At 40.2% G+C, this 25,033-nt stretch overlaps 1 protein-coding gene across 2 annotated transcripts in view; it reads left to right on the top strand.

Moving 5' to 3' along the window:
* The window catches only part of LOC137298081 (serine-rich adhesin for platelets-like), a 47,783-nt gene that overhangs the window by 2,703 nt on the left and 20,047 nt on the right, over positions 1–25,033 (top strand). The window contains exons 2-4 of one of the 2 annotated variants that reach the window (XM_067830148.1): positions 14,490–14,571; positions 23,503–23,580; positions 24,570–24,820. In XM_067830148.1, coding sequence (XP_067686249.1) covers positions 14,523–14,571; positions 23,503–23,580; positions 24,570–24,820 — 378 coding nt within the window. In that variant the 5' untranslated portion in view covers positions 14,490–14,522. The remainder of the gene's footprint in view (positions 1–14,489; positions 14,572–23,502; positions 23,581–24,569; positions 24,821–25,033) is intronic. The other variant, XM_067830149.1, reaches the window with a different exon arrangement.

A 25,033-nucleotide genomic window follows, 5' to 3' on the forward strand; every position in this document is an offset into this window, starting at 1 on the left:
ATGCACAATCATAGTGTATGTTGTTTTTTTCTTGGCAGACGATGCTATTGCATATTTGTCACTTTGCACCAGTGCTTCAAACAGCGAGAGTAAGAAATTATCTACAATGGTAATAAGCCACATTCACCGTACACCATATTATAAGGGGTAGACATACTAACATATTTAAACGCCGTTTGCAAGCAAGAAAGTGAAATGTTTCTATGGCTTGATATTCCCTGTAGCCCCAAAGTTTGGATCTATAAACAAGAGTGTATTTGGGAATCAAACAATTTGACAAATATATTGGGACCAACAACACCCACCTTTGTCATAGGACACATGCTGGTCAACAGGAGCATTATCTACATCTCTATAGACATCGTCATTACCAAATTCATTATGATCTTCGAAAATAGGATTATTTTCATTACTACTGCAAGGATTCAAATTGGCACATAGCTATGTGTGCAAAGTAGACATATCAGACCAATTGTCTAGTAAAACCAACTCCAGCCTTTCACTGAGACAGCTCTAATTAGTACTTCGGTCATAAAATGGAGAATTGCACAACATATATGCAAACGAAACAATGAGTCATTTTGTAGATTAAACAAATATTTTTGAAACTTTGCTGATTTTAGTCATTAGTTCAACACTCCACCCGAGTGTCTGCAAGATGCTGACAGATTAGCTGTTGGGGGAAAAAATTAAGTGGTACGCTGTTAGTCACCTTATATTCATGAAGTCTATGATGAACGTTTCAAGCAAACATACAACGTGAAATGAATAACATCACTGTCATCAAGTTTCTTATACAGTCCATGAATGTTCGAAGACAAGAAAGTCACATAATTTGTGTTACTTTAGTCTAGCTTCGTAGTTCCCTTAGTGTACGGATCAGGGGTTTGGCCTCATTGCTACGTCCTCTTTTCATCGCTAAGACATGCTGCTCACTGGTCGTCCCGTTCTCATGGTTCTGTCTGTGTCTGTTTCGCGTGGAGCCTCGTCATCGTGTGGCCTTGTAATTAGCTTTCCATTTTTGAAAATCCTGTCGGCCCTCTTTCCTCTGCATCCTTTAGCTGTTCACATTGTCTGACAGTAAGGTCGCTGGAGACGTCATAGTCGTTACTCTTCATTGCTGCACAGGATTTCAGAATATCAACCTTATCCTCACTAAAACGTAACTTAATGGTTTTGAACGATCACCACAGGGAGCATCAGGTCAGTGGGCTAGGGCGATATCATTATTATTCAATGTTTCAGTCTTTACATTTTCATTTAAGACGTCAATTACCTTTGACTTAATATCAAGAGCAAGCCATGACAACTGTACCAACATACGAACAACTGGTTACAAGAAAGCCCCTTTCAAAACGAGGCAATGTTGGAAGTGTGCACTAGATCATGGACGTGGCGCTAAATGCCCAGCTCAAGGCTTGACATGATCTTTCTGTAACAATCAGAATCACTTGACCACAATGTGCATTTCCTAGCGAGCATTTAACACAGATAGTAACAAAAGAGGATGAGAGGCGACAAACCCGAGAAACTCTGAGTCAAAAGCAGGATCCCATTTTTAAGACATGTTCAAACCAAAAACAATGATAAGGTGCATGAACTGACATACAATAACAATGGGGACACTAATGTGAATGACCTGACATACGATTTCAAGGAATCAGTGTCATGCTGAAACCCAAGATATTTTTAACTATCATGACAAAATCGCTATCCATGATGGCATCCTTTTTAATGGCGACAGGGTTATCATACCAAAGCAAATACAGTCAGAAGTTCTTAATCGAGTTCATGCTGATCACCAAGGCATCAATTCTGACACTGACATGATAATCAAGAAGTGCTCTGTTTCTCAACAGTCAGAGGTCACATCGAAGGGAACTACTGATTGACGCCCCCAAACCTTGGACAGTTGCTGGTTCTGACTTGTTTGAAGCGAACCAGTTATTTTTGCTCTAGTTTTTTGTAATCGAAAACTACAGGCAAACGTACCAGTCGTGAACAAACATGAAATGAACGAGAACACATTCCACAAAAATGGAGAAATAAAGTGCTTGGTAACCATGACAGTAACTAATCTTTTGTCTGAACTCAGACCTGGCAAAGTGTAAGTATACAGGATCCAGTAACTAAGCAATGGGAGCCAGCACACATAAAACAACACCTCAGTGAACACCCCAGATCATATGTTGTTACTGGAGAATCAGCGCAAGACTATCACCGCAACCGACTACACCGACAGCTGGAGAAACTTTCAAGTTTCAGTCTGAATTAGACATGGATCAGGAGACACCTGTTTCCATAGAGTAGTATAGACAATAACAGTTTTGAAGCACGTCTGATATAAACCGCTATCTATCCAAAAAGCCTTTGTAGCCTCCTTTCACCTCACCTCCCCATTTATCAGCTACTTTTCATTCGCCCCCCTAATTTACTGTTCAGAGGTCATATGAAATGTCAGTTATTTATATTAAATGTTGACACTTGAAATTCTCACCGTGAGTAACCAAACCTTTAATTGCGATAAGTTTCATGTGTATTGGTTATTATATTGTTAGTATTAAAATTCGATTTATACATTATAAGACGGAGTGTGACGTGCTGTTAAAAACAATTGACTGCAGAAGAAAAAGGCGATGATAAGCGAGATAGACTGATGATGCTGGCGGTGAGCAGCAAGGCCAAACGATACCTTGGTGATAATACCAACATAGAAAAAAATCAGAAAATGCCTGCCAAAGAAATCGATAAACTATATGCCAGGTACGAGTTACGGCTTGGGTCGAGATTACAAAGACTATAAGGTCGACTATGGCCCAGATTTACACCAGCATGGCATCATACTTTTACCATATTACCCTGGAACACCGACTTTATCTGTGGGAAGACCTAGAGAATTATCCATTTATTGAGCATGCCTTGAGCTCTGTAAGCTGTGTGTTGCACCACAAGTATGGCATGTTTCTAGCCCCAGTGACGGCGGTAATTATCACGAAAAAATAATAGTAATAGTATACCAGGTGGACCAGGAAGTGATTCCGACGCCAGAAGAGGAGGAAACCCCAACATAAGTCACCATGAAGAAGAACCCTAAGCGAGTCACAGCTGGTAGAAGAGGTGGCTTATCCAAGCTCTACAAGAGGAACTACACTCTATGGGTAGTGTGCAGGCACAACCGCTGCTGCGGCTACTCTCATACTATTTATGCTATACAAGCCATCATCAAGGCCAACCCCAGCCGCACAAGTAGAGGTCAACTCCCATATTATGCTATAATTAACAAGTAGGGGAACCTGAATTTTGAAGTCTGGTACGAGGAAAACCTATTGAGGAACGTTACAATGATATTCATCTTGTGTATGCAGCATCATTTTACGATGTCACTACACGCAAATGCAATGTATGGGGAGCAAGTGCACAACGTGGGAGCCTCATACACGTGCAAGGGGTGTCATTAGGAATCTTGACGTCTTCCAAGCAGGTCAATAAATCACTGTAGACCATTTGTTCTAATAATTTTACCGCATGGTCAGGGTATTCAGGGTCAAATCACACACTACTGACTGAAAATTGTAAACCTGAAATTTTCTTGTCATACTCCAGTCCCGTAACAAGGGGGATAATTGAATGAACAGCTTCGCGTTGAATGAAATCCATATGTATTCTCAAAACATCCATTATTATTGTATCAACATTGATTAAATCCCATATATCTCCCAATTTCAACAATCGTACATTGAAAGTACAGTTCCCCTACTTTTTTTTAAGAGTATACGTACATCATGTCTGAGGGGAAACGTTCCTTAACGACGCATACCATGCCACGGTCGTTTCCACTGTAGCCACAGTATATGCTTGGTTGACCAAGATGGTCCTAAAAAAACGACTACCAAGCTCGACTTCAATCTTACAGGATATGGGTATGCTTATCATGTACCAGTTTATGGCGATAGCCACCAAGGATCTCCCCATAAAACAAGGGATCATACCGGAAAATATTTTGAAGTGAATACAGATATATGTAGGATGGCTATGATAGCTATGATGGTCGGCGTGGTTTTGGTGCATGCCCTAACCTTTTCTGGGAAGCAATTACCTGTTCTCAGAACTAAGGTATTGCGGACAAGGCAGGAGCAGAATGAAAATGGCACGATACAGCTGAAGAGCAACTACAGGCCACGCAATTAAACGTATGCAGAGACTCAGTTTCATTAACGGTCAACTCCAATGATCAAAACCATGCCGTTCAAACATTCAAAGATATAGACTACACTTTGCAACATCCTGACCAGCAAACACCTTGAACCCCTTGGTGACCTCCCACACCCTCGCAGGACTATGCACCATCCCCGGGGCAAAAATACCAGGAATTGGTCTTCGTCATACTGGGTCAACTGTGTTGATTGTAAAACAAGGTACGCACATGGGCATACCAAAGATGAGACATACTCCGTATCATTGTCATTCATGCTTATGGGGAAAACCGAGACCTGTTGCAGGAGAGCTATTGCTGTTTTCACATGAGGAGTATTAGAAAATGTTTTGTGTGCGGTACTGGAACAAAATGTCACTACTGCCTATGTAGAGACTACGGACCAAATGTACTCTGGCACCAACTTATTTGCGAGAAGAAAAAGGACATAAACGAAAGTAAGAGTTTCCTCAGGAAAGAGGTGTATGGGCAGCCTTATTATCATTTTTTCACTCTGATTTAGAGACTGGCTTACAATAAGGTATAATAACAATGAATAATCTACAGTTCGAGCTAACTACATCCCCGGAAGATAATGTATGGTGATCAAATTACAGATATCGGTCTCAAACCTCTGATTATTAGCAAACTCGGTGAGGAACTGTATGACCTCGGAAGCCTCAAATTTCAAATCATGGTGACAGTAACACTTCTCGAAGAGATGGAGAGTAGTACCTATGAACATGTTCCAAATTGTTTCTTATCCAGACAAAAAAAATAGAGACTAAACCAGAGGTAGAAGAATGTTAACATCTTGCTGCAAAACATATGAGAATACCTGGAACATAACCCATGCAGGACAGAATGGTGGACCAAGGAAGTATTCGATCTAAACATCCTCCACTTGCTGAAGGTGATATTTCACTAAGGATTTTATGGGCGCCTCTTTACGTTTTTTGACCTGGTAGATAAGACTGACTGAGTTACTTGCCTTCCCCAGCTAGAAACCCAATAAAAGATTGTAAACACCTGCGTATAGTAATGCCTACTGTCCCAGAGCTCAGGCAGATTGGGAGATAACGAGGTATAGTCAGTTACTCCTGAATGAGGAAGTCTCAGCTGCTGCGATTACTTGGTATACAACCCTCTCCCACTGTGAAACAACCCAAACTACAAGCGAAAGAGCATGGGCCTACAGAAGGCCGAGCTTATTGAGCTGTTACATCAGCACAGCATGGTAGATCTTGGAGTTGTACCCACTGAACATGCCATAGGCACATTGATATGCCCCAAACAGGCAACATGGTCCTAAAATTCAACAACCACAAGAACCAGATGCCCATACCTTACATCATTACGCCAACTTTCAAGCCTTCATCAAGCACTTTGACACCATTGAGCCGTCCCCTGATAAATCATTTACATACAAAATGCAGGAGCACAAGGTCTGTGGGTTTCCGTACATGGCCATTCAATCCGGTGGGCAGACCAAAGCTCCAGTCTAAGGTCCTGATGTGGCTGCAAGTTCCTCACTTGATACAGCAAGAAGAGAAAACTATCAGGAAAAGCTGCATACCTTTGCTGCCATGCGATATCCCACCCCTGGACAGAAATTCCGGGAGAGGTCACTGCCACATCACTGGCCGGTACTGAGGTGCTGCCCACAAAGTGTTCAACCTTGAACTCAAAATAAACCTCAAAACAACCTGACCGGCTCTGCCATCACCCATGATGATTACCACCACGACCACTCCCAACGTGTTGTTGAAAGTATTGTACAACGTGTTGTACAGGTTCTATGTGGGGATGTGTATCCTCGACCTCAAAGATGATGCCATGGATAGCCAAGTCAGCAAGGAGGTCCTTGGCAAGATGAAGGGCGAGGGTAGCAGCACACCCATCTCCAAGTACATGGGTTTGAGGCCGAAGATGTACTCCAGAGGGTGAAGGGGTTCAAGAAATACGTGACGAAAAGCACATCAGACAGGTCAGGTTCAAGGAGGCCCCGCTCAAGACCCGCACATTCAGACCTCAGGTGAACATGCCAAGAAGCGACAGTGATAGGATATACAGACTGACTATAACCAAGACGTCCCTGTCTCTGATGGACACAAAGCGTTGGATAGCCATCTATGGATATGAAAAAATTAAACCAAAGACATAGATATATATGATGTAATGGAAAGAGAGAAAGTTTGAGGCTCTTTACTACAGGATGCATGGGTACTGGAAAGGAGCTAGCACCATACACAAGTAGCCAGCGGGTTTGGGTACCTATACATGAGAGAGATGACCATGGAGAAACGATTGATTGGATGGGTAGCGAGACTGCCTCAAGTGGTGTCGGCTATCAACCACAAAACCACTTGTCTCACCAGCCAATGTCATCAGACTGAAATCAGTGGTGCAGTAGAGCATTCGTCAGGGAAAAAATATAAATGCTAAGCATTTACTAAGTATTGCTAAGCAATTGGTAAGCTTAATTGGTTTTTGGCAAGAGCTTGGTATGCTTCCTTTCAGCTAGATGTTTCTTCACTTGTTCGGGTTCTAGTTTGCTCATTACATTGTTCTCGCTCAAGTTTTCCTTGAACGAATCCCTGTCCTTGCAGTGGAATAAGGCCACCCAGCGCGTCTGTTCCCTGCGGTCCTTCAATACCAAGTTGAATTCCTACGTCGGCACCCAGAAGCTGTGCTGAGCATGTCAGTCGTAGAAGTCTAGGTACGATAGCATGTCTCTCTTTTTTGCTATCTCTTTGTTTGCCCTGCAGTTGACCAGGATAAACAGTGTCTCCTCCCCTATGAATTTCTTGCGATAAGCCTTGAACTAATCCTGTAAGTGTGTTCACGGGCCCACTCCGTGCATGTTCAGGTCTGTCATCACCCAAGGTAGGGTAGGGCACATGATAACATTGTTATCGAACACATCCCTCCAGCATCCCACAACCCGCCTGCACTCACACTATAGCGTAGTGCAGGTCGCAGGGCAGATAAATACATTGTCTGCACGAATTTCCCATTGCCTATATTAAGCTGCACATCCATAATCGTGTACAGATGATTATGGATTAATTTCAACCTGCTTGTGTGTTGCCTTTGTGGTGATTTGGATGGTTATCCCCTTGCTGCCATTGTCGATGTGGCACCCACCGCCATATAGCCTGTTGTCATCCCTGAACCATATGACGTAATTAATGGTCAGGTATTCACTGACTTGCATTGTGGAAAGGTCCAGTTCGTTAGCTACATTGTTAAGTTCTGGGGGCTTTGTTATCTTGTACCACTGCTGGGGTGCCCTCACACCATGGCTGAACAGTTGGTTGGGCATGCCCTGGACGGTCACTTCCACCTTTGTGATCTCAGGGTTGAAAAACTTCTCGCTGTCCCTTCATCGTTCTATGCAGGATGCTATCATACAGGATGGCCACCTTCCCCGAGTACTGGTGGTGAATATGCCTGACCAGTTCCTGGCTAGTGACCATGTGGAAGTCCAAAGAGATGTTGTCTATGGTGTAACTAGCCTTATTGCCTTTAGGTGTACACATCACTTTGAGGCAGTCATTAAACATCAGCTCGTATTGCAGTCTATCACCTAGAATGACCTAGTAAAATGGCACGAGCCTTATGAGCACCTCGAAGTCAAGTGGCATGTATAACCTGTTACCGTACACTTCAGAGATGGCCTTTTCACCCACGGGAGCTTGCCTAGGTGGTCTTGTGTGAAGCCATGTCCAAAGCGCATCCTAGCCTTTACTGATACCCTGGTATACGTCGTTCACGCATTCACCCTCGTTTTTCCAGAGGTGCATGTAGCAGTAATACACGTCGCTGTCGTCAATCCTCAACAACTCATTACCACTGATCTTGATGGTGGTTTTCTTGACGATGACATGCCGATGTTCTGCATGTGAGTTTGAACCTCAGGCGTACGGTGAGGTCATTCTCACACAGAGTGTGAAATTGAGGCAGCAGCATTTGGTTCTGGTCTATCTTTCTGGGATTGTTGGTGATGGTCACATAACTGGCATACGGCTCTGACAGAGCTGCAGTACCAAGACTATTCCACGTTTACCATTAATGATAAGGGCACGCTGTAGCTGAAGGCTCAGGCATGGTGGATCTCGTGAAGGCACGCACTAGAAAACCGTTTGCCTTGTAAAAGCTCGCCAGTCACCATGGTCAGCACCGTTGAAGGCGACATGCCCCAGCGTGCAAAAGAAATGTTCTGGAATTCCCTGTTCAAGAACTGCGAGGGCTGAACAAGGCCATGTGAACTGTTCATGGAGAACTTGTGGACAACATAGGAAAACTGAATGAGAGAAAGTAAAACCCATCATCAAAATATGATTGCATGACTTGCAAGATGAGAGACAGACTCAACTGGAATCAGCTTTCTCAAATTGAGAACAGCTTCGATCTCAGTTCAGCCATATCTGGGAAACCATCGATCGAGTCCTGAATGAAGACACAACGCTGGCCAACAGGATCCTAATTTTGTCACAGGTATAAGGTTACTCGACCTAGTCCTGTACCATTCACATTGATCAGCTGACCACATTGGACAACACACAAGGTAGGCACCATTCCACACTGCTGTACCAGTGAAAACAGAAGTACAACGACGGCAGAACCAAGTCGTTTTCGTCGCGGCAGCACAAGAGATTAACCTGGGTTACCACCCTGGAGTTAACAATATCAATTTTAGATATAAAGCAGTAGTATAAACAATGGGGGTATGGGCTCACCCCATATAACCCATGGAATAAGAAACTATCCTCCCCTCACTCATATAAATAAATAAATTCCATAACAGGAATAATTTCCCCTGTAAAAACAGTCTTCATAGTGAGAAGAAGACTGTTGGGTATTTATATATCAATTCAAAACATTGACTTCAGCAAGACAGTTTAACGTGTATCTTCTATTATGTATTAGGTTTTTGTAATAAATGCTGATTGGGTTTCTTGTATCCTTCTCATCCTCGCTTATAGAAGAACTTTGTTTATGAACCTTTGAACCACCGATGTGGCTATGACAGTTGTCAACAACCCAACTCCTACTGCTCCCATATCAAATCAGTGAAAGTTTTATTTTTTATTGCTTTTTCACAAGTGGTAACAAAATCTTCTACGTGGGTTGTCATGGTATACTAATTAAAACATGAATGTATAAATGTGAATACATATTGTTTATACAACCGGCAGGACAAGACGTCACAATGCACAGCTGCACAACTGTACTCAATAAACCCACACCTCAAGTGACAATGAATGTAACTTGAAGTTAAGAATAAATCATTAACTTATTCATATCTCTTTCTATCACAATTTTCGCGGATATGATTGACACTTGATTATGCAAGCTATTTCAAAGGTTAAAGGCAACATATGTTGTATCCCAAACAATAGAGAAAGATATATATCCTTTTCACTAAATGGGTTGAGATTCGTAGTCTTCAGTTTCTGTAGTCGTCTCTAGACAGCTTGGTAAAGGTTAATAACCAGAAACTGGGCTGTAAGAATGTAGGCGATTACTGTGATATATATTCACACACACACACACACACACACACACACACACACACACACACACACACACACACACACACACACACACACACACACACACACACACACACACACACACACACACACACACACACACACACACTTATTTCAGACGTACCTTCACATTTAAGCTTCAACTTACCTCCTGATTACTACCTGGAGGAAGATCTTTTACATATTCCGGGGTCACATGGCACACTCTTCTTTTCACACAAACCCCAAGTAATTTTCAAAGATCAGAACTCCAAATTTTATCTGGATTGATAATACACTGGGAACACAAAGAGGAAGATCACCTAGTTTGCCGTATCAGAACAGAATTACCAGACGAATGGAGTCCGATAACACCCATCTCAATTGGCCAAAGTAGGTTTAACTTATATGGTGATCCACCCGTTGACTTTTAATGCATCTTCCCAGACAATAATGCAAACCAAATAAGCTTATAATACACTTATGATAACTTAAATAAAACACAATTAAATTTGATCTCTTAAAGTATATTATATGCACACGGAATGTGACTGTACCCAGTCATAGAGGAGGCGGCGAAGACACTGGAAACTGTAGAGGGATTCTGGTTGAAACAGATATGAGACATTAAAGGTTAGTTAGAACAAGACCACGATATGTACGGGTCACTGTATGAGAAATATCAGAGAGCCAGCAATACCATCGACGGGATTGACACTGCCCCTATGACTACCTGTATGGTGTTAGGAGCATATGGTGTCAGGTTGCTGTCTACCATCTTAGCTGTGCCTGTAGTGCTGTGTATCGAAATAGTGGCTGGATCAATAGAGTTGGTGGGTTTGACGTTTAAGTTTGCATCCCTCAGATTGCATCATAAGCGGGAGTGAGCTAAGTAGTGGGTTTAGTTTTGCACCACTCTCATCAATATTCTAGCTATGTGGTGACAGTCTCAAAGTAACAAGATCCCGTGCATCGTAAGGCATTGAAAAATGATGAAATCAGAATACTAGCCGATGCAAAGTTGGACACTATAAGTGATCATATCTCCACGGCACTCATGGACAGCAAAATCTCAGAAGAGGAGCTCTGCTTGGTTCTCTCACAGAATACCGCAAAATGTAACGAGGAATCCGGTCCAGGTCTCGTAGAAAGACCGTCATCAGCGAAGACGAGAAAAAAAGTACATAGACTAACGGATACAAGCCAGACAGGTTAATAACATGGAAACCAAAGAACTCATAGGAGATTCACATTAAATTGTTTCACTGATATCCCCATAACCTAGTGACCAGTAAATGTTGGGTGCGAACGAAAAGTAGCCAATAAAAGGGATGGAAGGTGAAAGAAGGCTACAAAGGCTTTATTGGATAGATAGCAGTTTATATCAGACGTGGTCCAAAACCGTTATTGTCTATACTACTCGTAGATACTAAAACTTCACTTTGTCCCAACAGTTCCCAACATTAGATCTCGAAATGTTTCCTTTGAGGAACCTATGATTCCGAAAGGATGACGTGTGGTGACCAGATCAGGAAGAAGGCTTATGCCCCTTGTGAAACTTTTTGACATAGCGACTGTAAATTGTTTTATGAAGATTAAAAATTAAGTTTTATTGGACATTCATGGCATCTTTTGACCAAGAACCAATGTTACGAGAGCGTATTTTCTGTAATTTTTATTATTATTGATTAAGTGATAGTTATTATTGGGTCACAACGTCAAGTTCGTATCGTGGTAATTTAGCGTTTAAGCGGCGTGCCTTTAACGTAGCGCTTTAAGGATGTTAATTGTGTTTGTTTTTGTTGTTTTGGGTGTTTTTATTTCCATTTTTTGTTCCCACTCTACAACGTATATAGTACAAAGATATGCGTACATTCACCCATATACATACATATATACATACATATACATGTATTGGTGGGTTTACGGACAGGAATTCTTCACATTCGGGCACTCTGCACATGACTAATACAATGTTATAAATATCAATTTCCGCAAACGAAATTTCAACCAATCAGAACAGCGCGTCTCTGTGACGTAATAGTAGGTATAGATATGAGAGTCTATGCACAATTCATCTACATTTCAGGGGGTAAACTATTTCGTTTACAGGTTTGTACAAACCTGAAATTGCGACAGCTGTTGTTGAAAATGAAAGTTACACGTTCTCACAATCTACTATCATTTAGTTTTGCCTCCTGCTTTGCCTAGTTTCCGAGTTACAGCCATTGTTTTCATAGACGATTCTGTCAAAATCACTTCGTGTCGCTAGGTTGTAATCCGTGTTAGGTGGTATAAACCTACACGTTATTTGTCATCATTCATTTGATGCTCAGTTAATGAATGTATAACCGGTATAATTAGTCGTAACGCCACTTAGATTACCGGACAAAGGTTCCCATGTGGCATTTCTTCTGTCTAGATCGATCAAAAGAATTAACCGATAACACGCTGATTGATTAATTAGTTCTATGCGAATTTAAATGGGGATTTGTCAAAATATAAAAAAAATGGTCAAAATTAGTGGTTATGTGCGTACATTTACTAATCCATACTGAATGCACTGTGTCATGTCTGTGTAAAAACAACATCTTTCTTTCAAAGGATTTACCGCCAATACATTGATTGATTGCTCGTTATTGGTTAACTACATTACTTTTTAAAAAGAATGACGCACATTTTCCAGTTAGTTGCTAGGTGTGCTATCTTGGGTAACCAATGAGACTATACAGCAGTGTGAAAAACCTGAAACGATACATAAATTTCGTATATTAGATTGTTAAAGGACACATCACTTGGGAAATCTGCAGATGAATAATATATCACTCGTTTTTGTGGATATTGATGGACACATTCCTCGAACAAGGTAATAGCCTGCTCCTATAACTTTAATTTGTTTTCAGTTTGATATTTGTCATTTGTTTTGTTGTCATAGCATTCAACATAATCATTGTTTTGGTCGTGAAGTGTAATAATGCCGACAACATACTAGGGCGTGTGTGCGAATTATGATTTACATTGTCAAACCATCCATTCGCTATAAATATCAACAGATCGCTTCTTTTTATTAAGTTTCAAAATGCATACAAGTATGACTATAACGTAATTAGAATTATAAGACGAAATATAAAGACGTACATTACAATATGATATTACTGACAATAATATTGTAACTTCGACCACAACCTTGCTTCCGAGGAAGAAATCGTTATGTTCAGGCAAAATCCTTTTCGTCAGCAACGTGCAGTAAGTAGTCTTGATACTATAACTCGATGAAAACAAACCTCAATAGCATTTTCTATCCTGGAAGCGAAGTAGGGGGCGAAGCATCCGATATAGTATATGCCACAAGCTTCAACAACTCTCGCTGCTTCGCACACACAAACAACCCACGTGGCACAAACTACGGAATCCGATTGAAATCTGTGCGTACTGACACCATCACCCGACCCCAAGAAGCGATTGACGGCAACAATTTTCACTTGTTTTGTTATCAGACACACAACATTCTGTGGGTTGTTGCGTTAAATGTAATTTCTCCGTCTGCAGCAATTTTCAGCCAAGTAGTCAGACGTCTCCAAAGTTCTTTTACGTGGCTGTACTCGTAATATAGATACATGGCAGTTTCAGGTTCTCTTCCACAAAAAAGTATACATGATGGAATTTTTGTGTCCAAACTTATACAACAATACGATGGTTGGTACTATTCCATAAATTATTTTGTAATGTAACCATATGAGGTCACCACCAACTGTATGCCATTAAATAAGTATTTTCCAACAATTTGGAGTTATATTGTTTCTGAAATATTCTTTCCTACCTTTTATATGCATATGATTTGTTGAAACCTGCGTCAATCAGTGAAGTGTAAAATACTTTTGTTCCTTTCACTGTACTTTGCAGGTGAAATACATTAAAGGGAATCCTATTAAACTGCCTGGACTTTATAAAGGAAAAATTGTTCCTCTTAAGAAACTTCCTCACAGAGGATATTATAGTCTGGTATCTTAAGAAGTTAGTGTTAATATTGAATGTCCTTTGTAATTCTTCATGTGAACAAACGTCCATACTAGCAGGATCAAGCAAGTCCTATACAAAGTGTATTCCTTCCTCGTACCAATTTGAATAAAAGACTGTCTGGTCTCCAATTTCGAAAAGGTTATTGAACAAGGTAGGGACAATACTTCTTGTGATATATTGAGGATGGTTATTCTATAGTTTTCGAGTACACAATTATCAACCAATATTTTACATTGAACATTTTCTTTTCGTAGTCCTTTTATCCAAGATATTTTTGGCACAAATTATTTCCTTTATTATTGGCACATTTATTCCTCCATACCTTCGTGGCATGCTTAAAACATGATTATATGTGGTTTACCTGTTCTCATAAATTTAAAACATTTTGCCTGAACGGGTTTGAGTATCGTATCCGGAGGCGATGGTATGGGTGAAAAAAGACGGTTAAGGTTAGAAAGTAATAGTGATTTCAGAATTATACTTCTTCATATTGGAGTTAGATTTTGAATTGACCATAGATTCATTTGATATTCTTTTATTCGTAATAATTCCATTCTATCATGTTTTCTACGTCCACATCAAATTGTATTCCTAAAGATTGCTTTGTGACCAGATTAAATTCCAATCTGCACATGACGTGTGCCTGATCCTTTTCCTCGGCCTACCCATAACAACCTTGTTACAACAAATTCTTCATCTCGGGTATTTATGCCATTAATGTTTTTTATTATGTGTAATAGGTATTGCCAAACATTCAGCACAGGGGAAGATATATGGCGATACTGGATCTCCTTGACGCCAGTCCCTGCATACGGGGAAAAGGTAATAGCAAAGCCATTAACAACAACGTTTGACTGCATGCCATTGAAGAACGTATTAATCCATCTCAGTATACTTGGACCAACAATTAAAAATTCAGTACATTTAATCTTAACTTTCTGTACACGGACTCAAAGGCTTTTTCAAATCGATAAGAACCAAAAGGTCGGGTACTTGATATGCCTCCGTGTGTTCCATTGTGTCGTAGATCATTCTAGTAACTTCAGTATCTCTGCCTGGTACAAACCCCTTTTGATCCTCATGTATTATTCTAGGAATATTTTAATTATCCTTTTAATTCCATTAGCTATTACGGCACCCATGAAGAGCCACCTCCTCGTGGTGGGTGCTGGGTAACGCTAAGTGCTCTTCCCCCGTGTGGACCCGGGACAGAATGTGTCCACAGCACCCCATTGCTGGTCGTAAGAGGCGACTAAATTGGGCAACCTGTTGGCCGTGGGTTGCGTCCCGTGTCGGTGGAGGACGGGAACCTGGTGGTTGAGGGCATTTGGGCTTTTAACTGCTTTCCGTTTGCCCAACACACCACTTTGGCCCTTACTTCACCTAGACGGGTGGTAGAACTGGCCCAGTTCTATCAATCGGCTGGTCACGCCGAACCCTGAGCTGCAACTGTGTATGCTCACAATTTATGAAATTGTTAATTTTATGTTTCATGCTTAGTCCTATCTTGAGACTGTTATTTCAAATGTATCATGTTATGTATGTTTTTGCCCAGAGTCGTAAGCCCAGAAGGTGGTGGCTCATGGGCCAATCAGGTGGAATAATTACTTTTATATTATTCTGCTTGAGTATATCATCCGGGTATCCTTGGTGCTGCAAGCTGGAGATCCGCTTGTTTCTAGCATTGTCCTTGTGATACTCCGTGGTGGGTGGGGAGCTCGAATGATGAAATCTAACCCTAAACATGGCTTATGAAATCCCCACCAAAAAAACCAAACGTCCTCTTGAAAATGATGTTGATGATGATGACCTTCGACCGTCCAGAGCAATTGACTTTTGACCACGCTTTCTTGTGATTGAGACTGTTGACAAAACACCTCTAAAACTGAACCCGTTTGCAGTTGCCAAGGGTATTCAAGGTATTGCCGGGGAAGTTAAGAACATTAAACGGTTACGTTCAGGTGTACTGCAGGTTGAGTGCGGGAAACGGCAGCAATCAGTCAATTTGTTGAGTACAAAATCGTTTGTTGGCATTCCAGTTAGTGTTTCTGCTCACAAGACGTTAAACACGAGCAAAGGTATCGTCAGAGACCGTGATCGGTTGTTTTCTGACATGACAGAACTTGACATCGCGACTGAAATGAAAGACCAAGGTGTACTCTATGTAAAACAATTTTCAACACGTAAAAACAATGAAACTGTTCCAACAAATACCTACCTGTTTTCCTTTTCGTCACCAACTGCTCCCAAGTTCTTGAAGGCAGGTTACTGTAATATCACTGTTGACACCTACATTCCCAATCTGCTGAGATGCTTTAAATGTCAGAAGCATGGCCATGGTGTGAATACGTGTACATTGTATGTTGTGTGTGCTCACTGTGGTGAAAAGACACACACAACTGAAGATTGTACAAGTACTTTTAAGAAATGCACCAACTGTTCAGGTGATCATTCTTCTTTCTCTAAAGAATGTCCAATTTGGAAAGAACAAATGCAGATCAACAAGATCAAATTTACCCAGAACATAGGTTTTTCTGATGCCAAGAAACTTGTACAGAGATCTGAGCTGACAGAAAGTTATGCTTCAGTAACCAAAACACCAATCGAGCTAAGCCCTAAAGTATCTAAATCAACCACAAGCTGCCAAACAAACTTGACTTGGATAAAAGGCAACTCTCCACAGAATCTATATCCTGCTACATCATCTCAAACTGCGGAGTCAATACCTAGTACGTCAGAGGAAGTTTCACAACCGTCATCTAATCATACGTCGTCTTCTCAATCAAGTTCACAGTCTCAGTCATCATCTGATAGTCAGCAAGCTGTGAAAAGCAAAACTAGACTGAAGCACGATGCTCCCAAAAAACAAAGTGGCAGAGCCCCCAAAGGCTCGGAAAATAGAATTCAGCTATATAACAAATATGGATCTCTCGAGGACATGGACGTCTCTGAAAACGTCCATTCTAGGGCCCACAGTTTGTCGCCCTCAAAAAAAGAGCCACAGGTGGATCATCGATCCTTGTTAAGCAGAATGTTATTCACAGCCCAGTAACACTACAAACTAACCTTCAATCCGTTGCAGTGAGACTAACTCTTCATATTGCTTATACAATATGCTCACTGTATATTCCGCCTTCTTCCATACTTCATTTGTCTGATCTTCAAGCTCTTTATGATCAACTTCCGAAACCCTGCATTATGATGGGTGATCTTAATGGCCATAATCCACTCTGGGGTGGTACAAATACAAACACTTAAGGTAAAACACTGGAAGATTTTATCTCCAATAACGATTTGTGTATATACAACGATGGTTCGAGTACGTACCTGCATCCTGCAACTGTCACCTACTCTTCTCTGGATTTGTCTCTTGCAGACTCTACTGTACTTAATGGATTTGAATGGTCAGTCCACAATGACCTTTGTGGAAGTGATCACTTTCCTACGATACTATCAGGAACTTTTCCAACTGATTCTGCATCTCACACACGATGGAATTTTTCCAAAGCAGATTGGTCTTTATTTCAAACCTTATGCACATCTAGCCTAAGACCCGAATGTTTCTTGGATATTGCTGATCCTATTAAGGTGTTTTCTGATGCCTTAAATAAAATTGCTGACGAGTGTATACCACGGTCCTCTACAGTTCCACATGTACGGAAGCCATGGTTTCATGCAGACTGCAAAAATGCTTGGAAAGCCAGGAAAAAGGCAGAGAAATATTTTCGTCAACACCCAACTGTCCATAACTTAAATAAATTTAAAATACTAAATGCCAAGGCACGTCGTACCTTCAAGCAAAACAAACGGCAATCCTGGAGGAACTATATTTCCAAAATTAATTCACGAACGCCTATGTCCAAAGTATGGAACATGATTCAGAGAATAAAAGGCAAATGCACAAAATCGGTTGTTAACCATCTTAAAGATGGTGAGAATTTAATTACGGATAAATGTAAAATTGCAAATAAAATTGGCGAAACTCTTGCCAAAAATTCTTCATCAGCAAATTATGTTCCTGAGTTTCAGAGATATCAGAAACAACAGGAAAAGACGCAACTTAATTTTGAATCAAATAACGGTGAAGATTATAATGAAGTGTTTTCATTACATGAGCTACATAATGCTCTTGAGCAAGCTTATGACACTGCAACGGGTGATGATAATATACATTACCAGTTACTGAAAGACTTACCTGAGCCATGCCTGGTCACACTTTTAGACATATTTGATAAAATATGGACGTCTGGAAAATTTCCTCCTTCATGGCGTAATGCCATTGTAGTCCCAATACCCAAACCTGACAGAGATCATACAGATCCATCAAATTATAGACCGATATCTCTCACTAGCTGTGTCTGTAAAACCATGGAACGTATGGTTGATAATAGACTAACTTGGTATCTTGAAACCAATAACCTGATCACAAATATTCAATGTGGTTTCAGAAAAAATCGAAGTACCATTGATCATTTGGTACGTTTAGAATCCTTCGTGAAAAATGCAATGGTCAATAAACAACATGCAGTATCGATTTTCTTTGATCTCGAAAAAGCTTATGATACGACCTGGAAGCATGGTATTTTAAAGGATTTACATGACTTTGGGTTGAGAGGCCGTCTGCCTCTTTTTATATCAGAGTTTTTAAAAGACAGGCAATTTCAAGTACGAGTAGGTTCTACCCTGTCTGATCATTATAATCAGGATCAGGGTGTTCCACAAGGCAGCATTTTGTCTGTTACATTATTTAGTATTAAGATCAACAGTTTGTCGAAGGTTTTAAACGATTCCATTGATGGATCACTTTTTGTGGATGATTTTAATATTTCTTGTCGAGGTAAAAATATGCATACTATTGAACGACAACTACAGTTGTGTCTAAATAAAATAAACAAATGGTGTCTTGAAAACGGCTTTAAATTTTCTAAATCCAAAACTAATTGTATATATTTTTGTAGAAAATATAAGCCGCATAAGGACCCTGAATTATCTTTAAATGGCTCTCCCATCAAAGTTGTAAAGGAGGCCAAGTTCTTGGGTTTAATTTTCGATTCTCATTTAACCTTCTTACCGCACATTAAATCCCTCAAAGCTAAATGCCTGAAGGCACTAGATTTGTTGAAAGTTGTTTCCAACTCAAAGTGGGGAGGGGATCAAACTACCCTCTTACACCTATATCGATCACTGGTCCGTTCAAAACTCGACTATGGCTCAATCGTATATGGTGGAGCCTGCAAAAACAACCTTAAACTTCTTGATTCTGTCCACCATCAAGGCTTAAGACTTTGTCTGGGGTCTTTCAGAACTTCACCCATTGAAAGTCTATACGTTGAGGGCGATGAACCATCTCTTACACAACGCCGTATAAAACTGTCTTTACAATACATTACTAAATTATATTCTGATGAATCTAATCCTGCGTATAACTGTGTGTTCAATCCGCTTTATCAGGATTTGTATCACAAAAAGGCTTCTCTTGTTCCACCTCTTGGTCACAGAATTAAACCATTTATTTCTTCTGCCGGTATTGAGCTGGAACGTATATTGCCTTCCCGTCTTCTTTCTTCTCCTCCTTGGCAATTGGTTAGGCCACAAGTTGACCTAACATTAACATCATTTAAAAAATCAGAAACAAACGCATTACAATATAAACAAGAATATCATCAATTAAAACATAAATATAGCAATTACAAACCCTTATTTACAGATGGATCCAAGGACGGTGGCGCAGTTGCTTGTGCTACTGTCATTGGATCCAGAACAATATCTTCTAGATTACCAGATAATAGTTCTATTTTTACAGCAGAAGCTAACGCCATATTAACAGCTCTCAAATATATTCAAAGACACCCTAAACGTAAACAATATATAGTCTATTCCGATTCTCTTTCTTGCCTTCAGGCTATTAAAAATATTTCTTGCAAACATCCACTTTTAATAGAAATTATTGCATTGTATAATGATCTTGCATCTGGCCAATACGACATCGTCTTCTGTTGGTTGCCCAGCCATGTAGGGATCTCTGGTAACACATTGGCTGACCTTGCTGCTAAGGCAGCACTCAACAAATCTGTGACACCACTTCTTATTCCATACAGTGATTATAAAGCTAGCATTAGAACTTACATCCGTGATCTGATGCAGAAGAAGTGGGATACCCAAGTGGGTATAAATAAATTACATGCAATAAAACCTTATATTGGTTATACCCACTTGGGTTGTCAGTCCAGATTTGAAGAGGTAATCATGCGGCGATGTCGTATTGGTCATACTAGATATACTCATTCATACCTATTGAAAGGTGAGGATCCTCCGTTTTGCATCCCTTGTGATGAGAGAACCACGGTCAAGCATATCCTGCTTGACTGTGTTGAATTCTCCATCATAAGGGATAAATATTTCAATGTAAAAACAATTAAGGATCTTTTCAACACCGCAAGTTCTCATTTAATTCTTAGATTTTTAAAAGAAATTGATTTCATCTTTGAATTTTGATTATTATGTTCTGTAGATAGCTGCATTTTAATTCATGGTAGTTTAGATTAATAACTTGAATTGTTAGTGGCTGTACCCTCAAAAGGGGTTGAAGTATTGTAAAATTATTGTCCTCCTGAGAGGGTACGTAAGTCCCAAAACATTTCCTGTACGTTTAGACTTCCACTGTTTTTAATCGTAGTATATGTGTATTTTTAATTTTTGGCTAGATGTGTCTAAATTGCTAACAGCTGAGGGGATGATGTAAATCCAACTAGGGTCCATGCAGGTAGCAAAGGTACTGTATGTCCCCATGGTCCCTAGTATGGTGATCTACCTTCTGTTGTTGGCAATCTATAGCCTGATTTTATGTTGTATTGTCCGAATAGTGATATTATTTTTAACTTTCCACACTAGTTTTAATCATACTTGTGATATTCTAGTTGTTTTACTGTCCCTCGTTGACAGGTTTTTATAGTATCGATATATTTCAATTCAGTATTAAACGTTCTCGTCACGATATGGCTGAGATATTGCCAATGTGACGTTAAATATTAACTCACTCACTCATTAGCTATTACTGCTGAAGCTAGTTAGTAAGGTGTATTTAGTAGAGAGATAGGCCTCCAGTTTTTCAAAAACATTTTAGGTTTATTTTCTTTAGGAATGCAGGTTATCAGGCCCTGTTTCTGTGTTACTGACAGTGATTCCTTTTCACATGCAAACTTTCATGAATGAATTAAATAATTATTTATGTCATTCAAAAAAATAATCCTTTGTGGAGAGTCTGTCTGAAAAGCCATTGCATGGTGTGTACATGCAGTGTGTAGAACAGAACAGCAATCCAACCGACTCCTCCACCTGGATGAAGTCGGCTGGTCTGAAATGCGAAACTGAGGGCTTCTTTTTTGCTGCTCAGGACCAGTCACTTCCCACTCACAATGTCGTCTTTGCAAAGAATTTACAGAGACTGTCTAACACCTTGTCAGTGGATGCCCTTCCTCGGCACAAAGATTATATCTTAAAGGACATGATGGCATGGCTTGCTGCTGTTACTATCGTCTCTGCCATGCCTGTGGCTTTGACCCCAAGGTCCATCCATGGTACGACCCTGAACATGTCCAGGCCGTCCTGGAAAATGATGCTTTTAAACTGCTCTGGAATAAGTCAATATACAGTTTGAGACGAATTCCAGTCAATAAACTGTCTTCTGTCCCTTTTGATAGTAATGTGAGTGGCAAGATTCAGGTAAAGCTTGATAAATATGCGGACCTCGCCTTTGAAATGAGTCGCTAGCATCCCAAGTACAGGCTCCCCTTTGTTCTCGGTGCCCTTGTTTTGGTACCTCCGGAACTCTTGGCGCAGACCAGGAGAGTGCACAGGTTCTCCACTGGGAGCACAGCCCTTCTGACAATCTGGGTAATGCAGAAGGCTGCAGTGTTGGGGAGCCTTCATATTCTCCGGAAAGTTCTTGGTGGTTTCGACTAGGCAGTGTTTCCTGGGAGAAGTCCCATTCGCTGTCTGGGATGCGTGTAGAGGGGGCGAGGGCCCTGGGCTGATGATGAGCTTTACCAGCCTGACTGTGCCAGGATCACCCGAAACCCTCTCTGCTGCATTCTATCCTAATCTCTAAAACATATTAATAATAATAAACTCGTTTGTAAACTCATCTGGCCCTGGGCTTTTATTGTTCTATATGTTGTAACGCCTCCAAAGATGCATTATACCATAGTTTGTCTTCTAAAGAAATTTCACCAGATAGCTTTGGTACTTCATATTTGCCAATGAGCCATTTCGAGTCTATCTGAGTACTGTTTTCGTTTTTTGTAAACGCCTTGTGTTTCTTCTAGTATATCATCTTCTTTAGCTAAGGTTGTTCCATCATTTTGTCTGATTTCATTGATTGATTTTTCTAGAAAGTTTCTAAATTCCAAGTGTAGGAAGTACCTACTTCGATTCTCGCCTTGTTCAATCCACTTTGCTTTTGAGATCTTATAAATGCGCCTTCTGATCTTCTAAGTCTTCAACTTCTTTTTTCAAGTAGTTTTACATACGTTTCATCATGTACTAATAAATTGTTAAATTCCTATAATTAAAAGGTAATGAGATAAGTGATTGGTCAGAATCCATACTAGGTGATATATCTGTATTTATACTATTTTGTAAGAGATTGTGAGACACCCAAAAGAAATCCAAACATGCCTGTTTGAGAAGGGTTGGTTGACGCAAAGTAAATCTATTTTCATATGGAGGTGTGCTTCCTTTAGAGGGCTTTAGAGTTGCCTCCTCTTTGGTGTGTAAACACGAGTCGATCACGACGGTTCCATACATTGTACTTCGCTGGGATACTCAAGAATCAGTGACTGTGATTAACCAACCACTAAGGCTGGTTGTTGTGTTGACGATACACACACACTGACTTACACTCAGAGTTGTGTCAATATTCAGTCTACCTACGTGTGTCTGCCTCTTCGTCCGGTTTAACCTCCATTCAAGACGGCTCGCTATGAAAGATTTTAAAGAACTATTTCTCACTTTTAAAAATCAAGACTTTGGTGAGTTAAAGTATTTGTGACCCATTACGTTAGGTTTGTCTCAGTTGTATTGTACCTCTATTGTGAAACTTTGTATCTTGGCCTTTGGCCAATACATATTACTGAATATTTTACACTTGTCAGTGTTATATTTTGCTGGTTCTGAGGGGAGTTCTTTTACCTTTTGTCACGGCAAATTATCAACTGTAATACCAAGTATAACACAGATCACGTCTTGAACATGATATGGAAAATGTTCTTCTGAAGCATATTTATAGTGCATAGAAATCATGTAGAATTCAATCATTCAATCTGTCTTTATATTCAAGATGTCAAAGTATGTCCACAAGAGTATACACTTAAAACACATATATAATAATAAACTATGACGTTCCTACATCAGTGATTGCGTTTGTCCTACTTCAACAAAGATTTCATTGATGCTACATTGTTGCAAACATCATAATCATTCATGGGATTTGAGTGGAGTTTAATTAAACTCGATATGTAAGAATATCTTCAAAAGCGATGTGGCGTTTTCGTTCAAAATGAATTTATTTATTTCCCCTTCTATCTTCAACTATTCCATATATTTGTATGCAGAGCAGCTAAACTGATTTCAAGAGGCTGCCTCGCTATTGAATGCAAACGCCACACAACGTGTGTGGAGTATTGTCCTTGCAGCCGTACTTACCGTTATACTTATTGTAAATGATGTTTCAATGAGTTTTTTTTTGTGTTTCAGAAGCACCTGAGAAGATGTTCTTAAGCGCCGTCTTCAGCTTAGGCGTAATGCTGATGGTGCACCTTGTGGAGGGAGGAGGTATGACAACACACTATTTGATAGCCTTACCCAGCCACCTGCTACAGATGCAGCGATAAATTATACACTGCTAATCTGTTCCAAAACACACTCTGCCAAAATAGTAAATACGCTTACAGGTTACGTCTACCTTTTAGGCGCGTTTGGTCGATGTACTCTTTCATCACACTGAACTTGGTAATAACTGTCAGTTTAAACTGAAAAAGATGTTAACAAAACGATACAATTATAACAAAAACACCATTTTGTAAGAATAATATTTTACATTTTGTCTTGAAATGAGACGTTTCTTTTGGCGTTCAGTATATAACAATTTGGTCTAGTACTCTGAGTTTAAAAACAAAAGCATTATTGAAATTATCTTTTACTTTAAACAGGATGTATGGGCTTTTTAGACGTGCAATGTATCAGAAATGGTTGTTACATGGTTATACGAGGGCTATCGGTGAACAAACGGGAAGTAGTTAGGGCTGTACGTTGACCTACTCACACATTCATAGAGCAGTTGTGTCAACAGTCAAAATCTGAAATGCGACAACCAGAGGTATATCAAGGTGAAATTGGTATCGTTAGATATAGCCCGTTTCCCCAAACGAGGTTCGCCTGCCGGATACATTATATGCACAGATAAATATCTTTGGTGTTCTAGGAAAACTGAATTTCAAGGCTGCAACCAGGACAAAATGAAATTTGGGGCGTTGGGGCGGCCCTGGGTTGCCGTGTTTTGGTTACCATGCATTTATTTAACGTTTGTTACCAGACGCTTGCACTTTGACAGTGTTGTTTGATGTGGAACAAGGCTTGGGGACATACACACACACACACACACACACACGGGGACACACACACACACACACACACACGGGGACACACACACACACACACACGGGGACACACACACACACACACACGCATTCTGTTATAGAGTAACATGATTAAGATTTACGCCTTTATATAACAACGTTCAATGGACAATTTCGTATCTTCAGCTCCAGTAGAGACCCGATCCTTTTCAACTAACATACCGGCCTCAGGAGGATGCACTCAGCTCGAGGAAGGAACTATGTTTACATTCAATCTTCTTCGAAGCACTTTGGATGCGTTTGGACCTAGCTATACGATTGTCACTGTAGACGGTTCCGCCACGTATTTGCAGGATTATACCTTGCTGCTAGGAACAACAGGAAGCTTCGCTTTGTCGTCCTTCACTCCAATAAATATCCAAGTTAAAGATGATGCGGTATGTTTGTATTGATGTTTTTTTATATCTATTTCCATACTCATTTCTTGATAAAAAAATGCTGGAATCTTGGAATCTCGAATTCTGGAACCGATACCACGGGAAATACCAACAGATCACCACTGATAGATATCCCAATGAACCATCCATTTTTTAACATTCTCAACAACAATGTGACTACAGATCTTTTTAATGAAATCTTCAACTTAGTAA

Source organism: Haliotis asinina, chromosome 10, assembly GCF_037392515.1.
Source record: "Haliotis asinina isolate JCU_RB_2024 chromosome 10, JCU_Hal_asi_v2, whole genome shotgun sequence".
Lineage (NCBI taxonomy): Eukaryota > Metazoa > Mollusca > Gastropoda > Lepetellida > Haliotidae > Haliotis > Haliotis asinina.